Below are 11,186 nucleotides of genomic sequence, written 5' to 3' on the forward strand. Positions count from 1 at the left end.
TGATAGATTGGGAGCTTTTGTGAACTGTATATGGGAGATCTGGTTCCAGAATATTCTTGTAGTACTGGCTATTAGCTATTAAACATCTATACGTCTACAGTATCAGGCTAAAGTTTGGACACAGCTTTTTTTTTCCCCACCCTCCATAGTAGGTTCATATTGAAGACATGAAAATGATGAAGGAACACATATGGGATTAAATAGTAAAGTGTTAAGCAAACCAGAATATGTTTTAGACTTTAGATTCTTTCAAGTAGCCCCTGTCTTGAAGAAGCTTCTAGAGGTGCTGAGCACTTGTTGGCTGTTTTTCCTTCACTCTACATTCTAGCTCATCCCAAACCATCTCAGTATCTAAAATTAAGGCCATGTGAGTGTGGAGGCTGTGTCATCTGACTTGACATCTGACACAATCATTCTCCTTCTTGGAAAATAGTTTTTATATATATTGGTAAACTATACATTTTTATATGTATTGTAGTCGTCACTTAGGAGTTGTAAATAGCTTCTGATTGTAACTATGATTACCACCTGATTAAATGTCCTCCAATGTTAGATCAATTTGCCATGTGTGAATATCATCGATGTATATTTTGTTTTGAATCATCTCAGATCTGATTTGATGCAAGTGGGGGAGTATTGGTATGCTATATATTTTTATATGTATTATAAATTCTATTCACACATCGCACATTCATCTAACATTGGAGGACATTTAATTAGGTGGTAATCATAGTTACAATCAGAAGCTTATTTACAACTCCTAGGTCATGTCTAGAGGTTAGGTTGGAAAATGAAAATTATTTTGTTTAAATCAAATGCAAAAATGTAGACTAACTGGCTGTTAGAACAATCAAGAACATTTTCTGTCCATTGTATGTACTGTTTACAGTAAAGGTGACTATTGTACGTCACCTAGGTCTACACAGGAGCAACCGGACAATAATTTTCCCTAATAATCAACCTATCACAATATCAGTTTAGTTTTAAAAGGGCCAATAGACATGTTTTAGGTTTGAAATTTTGTATTTGCCAATTAGATGTCCTCCACATGTTAGTCAATGGGTAAAAATGGTACAAGAAGTGGGATGGTTAGGGGTGAATGAAATGAGATAACATTATTCTGGGTATAGGTGGGTTTATTTATCGTAAGAGCTATAAACCTTGCTGTATCTGGGCCTGATAATCCGGGGGGGGAGGGGGGAGTTTAAGCTCTGAAAAAGAACCAAGAATTGCTACCATCATCATTCTTATTCATCTTTCATCTTAACCACAACAGATGGTATCGCAGATGAAGTGACAAGCAAAAGGCAAATCTGCCATTAAATTTATTTTTGTCCCCATTTATGCAGTTCACTATATGGAATAAATATTTTTGTATGTTAATAGTATGAGTGTTTTCAGCTGTGGCGATGCCGATTACTTTTTTGATTATATTTATTCTGGTGAAAGGTGGGTGATTTGAATTTTGATATATAACATTTTTGTCCAATTCTTTTTTTTTTTTTTTTTACTTTTTCTACTTTCTATTAGGCCTCAAACCGCCTAACATCATTCTGTTTATCAGTGGAAACAAATCCATTGGCAAATGGCAGATTTAGTATATTGCAATGTAGTGCTGCGACCTGTAGATCTACATTGGAATATACCTGTGAAAGGCATTGGAGCCTCAGAAGGCTCTGGCCCTTCGTAGACTATATGAACGGCTCCCACAACCACCGCATGGGGGAATTGTTCCAGTGCCGGAATCACAGCACTTCTGGCTTTTGTGCTCTCATTACGTGGTGAGGGCTTTAATGGCTGCGACCAGTGTTATTGACTATCGCATACGGTAGCTCCTGGTGTCTGCATAGTTTTTAAAGACTAGTACATGTACAGAGGAGGCCTGAAAATGTTTAATTTCAAATGTGATCCTTCCTTCATTGTTTATAAGAAACGTCTTCAATATGAATCTACAATGTAGAAATAAAAAAATGTTAAACCATGGACTAAAAAGATGTGTAAAAATAGGAGTCTTTTTACAAGATTTGGCTACATTCATCTAAACATCAGGTGTTAAAGTGTAATACTATTTGAATTTGGTTTGTGAAGCAACCGATCCAGATTTGCCAGAAAAAAATAACATGGTAGATGTTTCCTTTTATACTTTTTAACATCTCCTATCTTATCCACTTTTCATTAAAATAATTCCTTCTGTATGTTAATATCTGTTGGGCCTTCTGTTAACCACCTTAGGAAGACTGGTTGTCTCACTTTAGCAAATTACATTTATAATGTAGAAAAAGTTAATTCAATGCACTTACTAATGTATTATGATTGTCCATATTGCTTCCTTTGCATTTAGCCCGCAAAGGAAGCAATATGGACAATTGCAATACATTAATAAGTGCCTTTTATTAACTTTATCTACATGACAAATGATATTTGCTGAAGTGAGACAACCCCTTTAATGCAAACCTGTCACATTGAAAATGCAGTGCAATCTGCAGGCAGCCTGTTGGAGTAGAAGCTTGATATATAGTTGGAATTCAGTCTAGCATGTATTTTATTAAAGTGGTTCTCTGGGCCTTTAATATTGATGATCTATCCTCAGGATAGGTAATCAATATCAGATTGGCAGGGGTCTGACATCTGGCACCCCCGCTCATCAGCTGTATGTAGTGAAGGCATACGTGCCATCTCCCTACTCTCTTCCTCCTCGCTTCTGCTATATCTATTGTAAGCAGGGAGATGATAGGGGAAATGGAACCTTGGGTGACAGACCCCCACCAATTTGATATTGATAACTTATCCTGGGGATATGTAATGAATATTAAAATCCTGGAGAACCCCTTTTAATTTACATTTCTGCTCGATCTGGGCTTTGTAATCAAGGAGGCAGTCCTACTCAGTTAACCATCACACAGAGAAAGCTATCAATAACTAATTAGATGATTTTACTTGACTCCAAAGTCCAGAATGTTCAGAAGTAGGGATGAGCGAATTTGTGTTTCAAGTTCAGCATACAAGGTTCGGGTTATCTAAGAATTCCTTTATGGATTCCACTACCACGGACCATAAGTTATGGTCCGTGGAAGTGGAATTCATAATGAAATTCTTAGATAACCCAAACCTTTGACGCCAAACTTGAAACACCAGTTCGCTCATCCCTGTCCTTTAAAACGAATACAAGTTATAAAGAATCTTTTTTAACAAAACTATACATATGCTCAGTTCATCTGGCTTTATGACATTATACCCACAGCTCAGACATTGTGTTCCAGGTGTCAGGTTCCCTATAAGACCCTCATAAACGTTGATTATTATTGGCCGAACCTGCCATTTGGGGAGGAACTGGATGGCAATCTCCTGGCACTCCTCTGAAAAATTTTTAGTTAAGAAAAGAATCTGACACCTTGAGTTTCAACGCCCCATCCTTTTTCTCTCCTGGGAGCTAAGCCACAGACAGAGGTGTCTGGCAGTTTCTATATCCCCTCCCCACTAAAAAAAAACAAAAAAAACACATGGCTGAGTCGGGCGTTTATATATTGGGAGGGGGTAAATGTATAATGTGTTTGTGTGCCTGTTTGACTTTTTTTTGTTATGTATCTGCAATACTATTATTAACATTTATAAATCAAACTTAAAATCTAGAGATTGCAATTTTCAAATATTCTATTGAATAGTGTCAAGAAAATTGCACTTTTGGTGAGATGGTGACATTAATTTGTCACTTGTGATGATGGCACATTAAACACTCAGTCTAACAACTGCTTTGCTCCATAGAGCGAAATCTAAACCCTAAGGCTGCTTGTCTGAAGAGGCGCGAGGAAGAGAAAGTGTCTGGTGTGGATCCACAGATGGGGCTGCCTGGAGGACTGCCTGGTCTTGGGGACTCTCATAACCCAGTGGGCCATATCTGAAGTAAGTAACAACTACTTTCATTATGTATCCTTCCCAAGGAATAAGGAATCCTTAGCATCCCAATTTGTGGAAAGCAAAAATCTCTTAGTGGTATGTTGAAATGGGGAAGATTATGCTGTAGATTTTCCATTGCGGATTTTCCAGTTTTTAATCTTTTAAATTATTCATTATTTAAATTCTTTATTTTGAAATGGTGTAAAAAATAAAGGTCTGTACTTAAAGGCTATACACCTTTTAAGGCAATTTTTTTATTATTGCATTGTACTTATTTTGAGCTAAAAATTCTTTTTTAAATGGGTCTTTATTTAAAATATGCAAACCCTTTTTTCTGTACAGGGCTATGATGCTCTAACTGAGGGATCTGAATTTTCTCTGCTCTGTCAGGCAACTCACCTGATGTAGTCCTTATTTCTGCTCTCTGACATTATAAACACTCATTTAAGGGCTCTTTCACACCTGCGTTATGGTCTTCCGGCATAGAGTTCCGTCGTCGGGGCTCTATGCCGGAAGAATCCTGATCAGCATTATCCCCATGCATTCTGAATGGAGTGAAATCCGTTCAGGATGCATCAGGATGTCTTCAGTTCCGGAACGGAACGTTTTTTGGCCGGAGAAAATAGCACAGCATGCTGCACTTTTTGCTCCGGCCAAAAAAACTGAAGACTTGCCGCAAGGCCGGATCCGGAATGAATGCCCATTGAAAGGCATTGATCCTGATCCGGCCTTAAGCTAAACGTCGTTTCGGCGCATTGCCGGATACGACGTTTAGCTTTTTTAGAGTGGTTACCATGGCTGCCGGGACGCTAAAGTCCTGGCAGCCATGGTAAAGTGTAGCGGGGAGCGGGGGAAGCAGCATACTTACCGTCCGTGCGGCTCCTGGGGCGCTCCAGAGTGACGTCAGGGTGGCCCAGGCGCATGGATAACGTGATCGCATGGCACGTCATCCATGCGCATGGGGCGCTCTGACGTCATTCTGGAGCGCCCCGGGAGCTGCGCGAACTGTAAGTATACCGCTCCCCGCTCCTACTATGGCAACCAGGACTTTAATAGTGTCCTGGGTGCCATAGTAACACTGAAAGCATTTTGAAGACGGATCCGTCTTCAAATGCTTTCAGTACACTTGCGTTTTTTCGGATCCGGCGTGTAATTCCGGTAAGTGGAGTACACGCCGGATCCGGACAACACAAGTGTGAAAGAGGCCTTAGCTCATTTGATAAATATCTTACTGATAAGAATGTGGCTTAGGCTACTTTCACTCTGGCGTTTCTGGATCCGCTTGTGAGATCCGTTTCAGGGCTCTCACAAGCGGCCCAAAACGATTCAGTTCAGCCCCAATGCATTCTGAATGGATAAGGATCTGTTCAGAATGCATCAGTTTGCCTCCGTTCAGCCTCCATTCCGCTGTGGAGGCAGACACCAAAACGCTGCAAGCATGTCCGCCTGACGATGGGGAGCCAAACGGATCCGTCCTGACAATGTATGTCAATGGGGGCAGATCCCTTTTTTTTACTGACACAATATGGTGCGATTGAAAACGGGTCCGCCTCCCATTGACTTTCAGTGTAAGTCAAGATAGATCCGTTTTGACTTGACTTTTTTTTTTATGAATAATGCAAACGGATCCATTAACGGATGCAAGCGTTTGCATTATAGGTGCAGATCCGTCTGTGCAGATACCAGACGGATCCGCACCTAACACAGGTGTGAAAGTAGCCTTAAATAAGTGTTTATGATCTCTTAGTAATTTAGAGATAATGGTTATTAGATGACTGGAGCAAGGTAGAAGTAAAAAGTACCATTCACACAGCTAAATAAACAGTTAACCCTTTGTGACAGAACAGCTCAATATTTTTTATTAAAGACCAATTGAAATTTAAAGGCCAAAATGAGTAAAAAGCAACTATAAAGATTTATTTGCCTCCAAAAGTGTGCATAGCCTTTAAAGTAAACCAAATTTTGCTCTTGAAAAATTAAAGGTGTGCTGTGATTTACTTCCTATGGGCAACAAAATCATTTTTCTTTTACACAATTTTCATGAATCTGCACCCATGTGTACAGGCTAGTTTTAACCTGTGCACAAAGGGGCATTTTTAAGAAGCAAGAAAAAGCTTTTTGTGTTGGAATTTGCAAGATTAGAGATGAGTGAATTTCAAAAAAATTCCTGCTGAGAGCCTGCATAGTAGTGTAGAACACTGTGCATTGTAGAAACATGCATAGAGAGCCTGCTGTGCTAGTGAAACAGTACTGTGAGTAAGACACAGATGATAGGCGTTACTGTTAGAAACACATCATACTTCACTTATTTGGTCAGTTACTGGGCCAAAACTGACCAAATAACTGTGATCTCAGCCTTACAGGTCAGTGTTAGCATCAAGAAGTACACTCCTTTTACACAGTCGTCAGCTGATTCCACAGAGATTTCCACAGAACCTGTTCTGTTACACGCTGAAACAAGTAGTGCCACCGCGACTGAGTGGTGAGGTGGCAACAGCTTGAGGAGTCAACACAGTGGCTCAGTTACAGAGTGGTGATGTTGGGAATCGCCTGAGGAATCACATGAGTCATCAACACAGTGGCCCAGTCACAGAGTGGTGAGGTATCTGTAGCAGCATGAGGAGACCACAGAGTGGCCCAGTGACAGAGTGGGAAGGTGGGGGCAATACCAGTACCAGCTGAAGATGGTGGGTGACAGTAGGAGCACCTGGCAGCAGGTGTGTGGCATCAGTCGGGTGGCAACATCAGAATAGTAGCTGAAGCAGGTAGCCAGAAGAAACGGGCCTCTTGACAAAGTTTGGGTGTGGCACCATGGATGATGAATCGGGCACTGGTGTGTGGAAAATCCTGGCTGATCCGCGCCTGATTCATCTTCACAAAGGTCAGTTTCTCCACATGTTAGGTGGACAGGCGAGTTCTCCTTGGGGTAACTATGGCCTCCGCCGTAAGGTAAACACCCGCTCTGATGCCACACTACTGGCCACGCAGGACAGCTTGTCCAGGGCAAACTCGTCCAGTTGCGGCCACAAATCGAGTTTGGCTGCCCCGTAGTCCAGGGGTTCTTAAATAGGGGGTAGCAGGGTACAGTCGAAGTCCTCCATGTCTAGCTGCTGGTGAGTAGTTTCTTCACTAGGCGGGCAAAGAAAACTGCTCATCAGCGACTCTAGACTTAAGTTTCTGCTGATGGAGCTGGTACTGCTACTGCAGTGTGAAGCACATGATGCTATGTTCTAAAAAGATTCCAATACAGATGTAAAATATCATTGAAATCTACCAGTCTGGAAAGGTTTACATAGCTATTGCTAATTTGAAAAAAGAGTATCCAGCTCAATTCAGGTGAAATTAAGAATGAAATTCCATGCTTGTCATGAGGAAGGACCCATATATTTAAGAGGTCTGAAACATGTAGATTTATACTTGCATTGCGGATTTTAACGCTGGAATAAAGGTAACATAGTAACATAACATAGTACATAAGGCTGAAAAAAGACATTTGTCCATCCAGTTCGGCCTGTTATCCCGCAAGTTGATCCAGAGGAAGGCAAACAAAAGGTCATTCTTAATTTCACCTGAATTGAGCTGGATACTCTTTTTTCAAATTTCTGGACTTTACTGCATCCAGGTGCGGCATCCGTGCACAAGGGGTGTTCACAACCAACGCAGGTGAGAGCTGCCTTACTACATTATCTATAGCTATTGCTAATGTTCTGGAGAATACAGCAAACCACAGTGAGAGCCTTAACCAATAAATTTAGAGAAATTTGTAATAGCAGTGAATCTTTCAAACATGCCAAGCAATTTTTCGAGAATATGGGTCCTGTTACATAAAGCTAACCCAAATTTCACTACAAGAAAATCGTGGTGGTGGTGGGGGGGGGGGGGGGGGGGGTGTCCCCACTTCTTGGCTCCAGTGTTGGGCTGTCCTCAGTGCACTTCCTATCAATGGTGACCTTTGACCAAGTGTGACATGTCTCAGCAGTAACCTGAACTACCCCTTTAAAGAGGACCTGTCGCCACAAAATGCAATGCAATCTGTAGGCAACATGTTATAGAGCAGGAAAAGCTGAGCCAATTGATTTATATAGTTTTGTGGCAAAAGATTCAGTGAAACATGCAATTTATATATTTAAACCTCTGCTCTTTCTATATGTAAGACTACCCCCATGTACAGTTGACTGATGGCCATCTTTGTATACATACAAAAAATGCTATCAACGACTGATTAGACCTTCCCTGTGTACAGCTGAAGTCAGAAAAAGCAGAATTTTTGCTACATCTTTTCCCACAAAATGGTATACCAATCTGCTCAGTTCCTCTTGCTCTGTTACATGCTTTCTGAAGATTGCACTGTATTTTGTGATCACAAGTCCTCTTTAGGGTTCGGAAGTTGCTGAGACAAAGTCCTGATTTGCATGCAATTGAGATGCAGTGGCTAGACCTTGAATTGGCAGTTCATACTCAAGTACTCTATGTAGCTGAATTTAAATAATTCTACAACAGAAGAGCAGACCAAAGTCAGTCAAACTCAGCATAACATATTGCAAATGTTTGATTGCAGTTTTTACAGCTAAAGGTGACACAAAAGGGTGTAGGGGCACAGTTACCTTTTCACACGGGTGATATAGATTTTGTTTAAAACTTTATCTTCAGTAAATAAAACAGCATGTTTTATTGTGTTTACTTATGTTCTTTGTCTAGCATCAAAGACTGGTATTATGATCTGAAACATATAAGTGTGGCAAATATGCAAAAATAGAAGAAATTGTGAAGGCAACATATACTTTTTCACAACACTGTATAATGACATAGCAAAGGACTATTTTTAAAGAATCATTCACACATTAGTGTTTGGTCATTGATTTTCATCCGTGACTGTGAGCCAAAACCAGGACTGGATCCTCCACAGACATAAGGTAAAGGGAAAGATCTGCTCCTGTTCTGTTTAGAGCCACACCTGGTTTTGGCTCAAAATCACTGATGGAAATAACTGACCGAACACTGACGTGTGAATGAGGCTTAGCATGTTTAAAGAAAATGGTTGTCTTAGTTAGAAACAGTAATTCATGAGGCATAATGATTTGTTAAATAACTTTTGCTTCTGCTTCCTAGTGTAAAGTTATATCCCTTTTCCTCAACAGTTTCATCGTTTGATGGATTTTTTTTTTTACAATAAGTTTTTGTTTGGGGAAAAAACACAAACTTTGAGACACAGAATTCATTGTGGCCTTGACTTTGTTTTCCTGAGAAATAGACTTCTGAGTTTTTCAGTGGACAGAGATGAAAATAAATAAAACTGACTTGGATTGACACCTCAGCTTTGGACTTATGCTTAAAGGAAAAAGAGAGGTCATGAGGAATTTGCCTTAACTGAATAAAGAGGTTACTTAAGTGGTGGAAGAAAGTTTGACCAGATGGTATCCGCACCTGTTCTGCTGGAAGTATTTTTCCAACTTTGTGCCTACACTTCTAAGACAAAAACAAGAGACTTTGTGAAAAAAAAAAATACATTAAAAAATAAGATGGGTATGTGTGATTTTTTTTTTTTATGTTAGAACAAATAGAATATATTTTTTCAGGTTTCTGTTTTTGGCAGCAGATTTTTTTTCATAAAATTCAGAACAAATTTTTTTTTAAATAAAAATTACACTAGCTGCAGTGGTCTATTCTTACCTTGGTTCCCTATAATACCTCAATGACTGTGCTGTCTACCTATCCTATGGTTTGTTTCCACCTGAATAAGTCACCCTATTAAGGTACCTTTACATGAGTAGATGATTGCTACGATTTAGTGACAAACAAGTTGTTGCTTGGTGTAGTGAACATTTGAACCTTTGAATTTGACTCTTTAGACCCGCTGGTTATCGTTTGCAAAATTGTAATTTTGATAGCCTATTCCATCATTTGTAAAAGCAGACAGTTGCATTTACACAAATTTAATTGTGCATGAAGTGAACAATTCCTTGAATTATATCATTAACAGCCAACGATTATTTTTGTGCCCATGCAAACGATTGAACCAACGAGAAACCTACAATTGGTCGTCGTTCTATCGTTAATTGATTTTACACTGCTTGATAATCTTCACTCAATATAACAATAATTTACATGATCACCTCATATAACAGTACCTTTAGATCTTTGTGTCAGCTGCAATACTGACTTTAGGAGCTGAAGTTGGTGCTACAGATAGATATACACATAGGAACTTCTGTCTCTATTTCTTTGTCTATCTATTTATCTATACATATATCTCTATCGATATCTGTGTGTGTGTGTATATATATATATATATATATATATATATATATATATATATATACACACACTATATACATCACATTTTTTTATTCCTATGAAGTTATGGAGTTCAGGAATCTCTTGCAGCTCAGGGTAGGACTTGCAATGTATCACAAGTATCCTAGTTTTTTTCTAGGTGTAAAGACTTGAGGCTCTGCAAATGTAAAATAAAAAATGTGAGCTAATATTATCCTGATTTTATAGACTTTTCCTGGAGAAACTACATTAGTAGTGGCTAATCAACTGCCTTCAATGTTGACCTTGTGTATTTCCTGTGCTTCCATAAGTTAAATCTTCAAGATGCACATCTCTGGATTGAAAGGAATATTGCATACAGCTTTCACTGTCCAAGCCTTTTCACTGACATGTCGGAGGAGCTACTGAATGTTTCCAGCTTTTTTTATCTTGTTGTTTCTGTGCTCTGTAATGTGTATGTCTTTGGGTTTTGTAACTAAATTGCACACTTGTTCACTTAAAGGGGTCTTCCAGGTTCCAAAAATTGGTGGCTTATCCATAAGATAGGCCTTCAATATCAGATCAATGGGTATACCCCTACCGATCAGCTGTTTGAGGGGACCATGATACTTTTGAAAGTGCTGTTGCTTCTTAACTACCGGTATTTACATGGGACCATCTACCTGCACCATATCTCTTTAGTATATACAGTGTAGGATATTGATTCTCTGTCCTATTCATCTGAAGGGCTAAAGCTGTAGTATCCTGTGGTATCACTATTAAGTGGACAGTGTGCACGTAGACTATCTTATGTAAACAATGAAGAGCACTGTGGTCCTGTCACACAGCCAACGGTCAATGGTGCTGAGATTCAGACCCTAAAAAATTTGTTATTCTGGCCTATTCTGAGGTTAGGTTTCCAATATCCCTTTAACTGTTCTTCCCTGTCTGATCTGCCATTTTTAAAACCTTTGTATTTAAAGGAAATGTATTATCAGAAAATGGTATATTGAAAGCTTTTAATATTTTATTTTATTTTT

The 11,186-nt window shown here is 39.3% G+C and overlaps 1 protein-coding gene across 11 annotated transcripts in view; it reads left to right on the top strand.

Moving 5' to 3' along the window:
• TCF3 (transcription factor 3) overlaps window positions 1-10,673 on the top strand; it is a 396,630-nt gene extending 385,957 nt beyond the window's left edge. For all 11 annotated transcript variants that reach the window (XR_006391250.1, XM_044306353.1, XM_044306377.1 and 8 more), the window contains 2 exons: window positions 3,763-3,900; window positions 9,033-10,673. Coding sequence is in view for 10 of the 11 variants with exons in the window: in XM_044306353.1 (XP_044162288.1) it covers window positions 3,763-3,899 (137 nt within the window). In the remaining variant the exon portion in view is untranslated. The remainder of the gene's footprint in view (window positions 1-3,762; window positions 3,901-9,032) is intronic.
• The last annotated feature ends 513 nt before the right edge of the window (window positions 10,674-11,186 follow it).

The sequence above is a fragment of the Bufo gargarizans genome, chromosome 1 (genome assembly GCF_014858855.1).
Source record: "Bufo gargarizans isolate SCDJY-AF-19 chromosome 1, ASM1485885v1, whole genome shotgun sequence".
Taxonomy (NCBI): domain Eukaryota; kingdom Metazoa; phylum Chordata; class Amphibia; order Anura; family Bufonidae; genus Bufo; species Bufo gargarizans.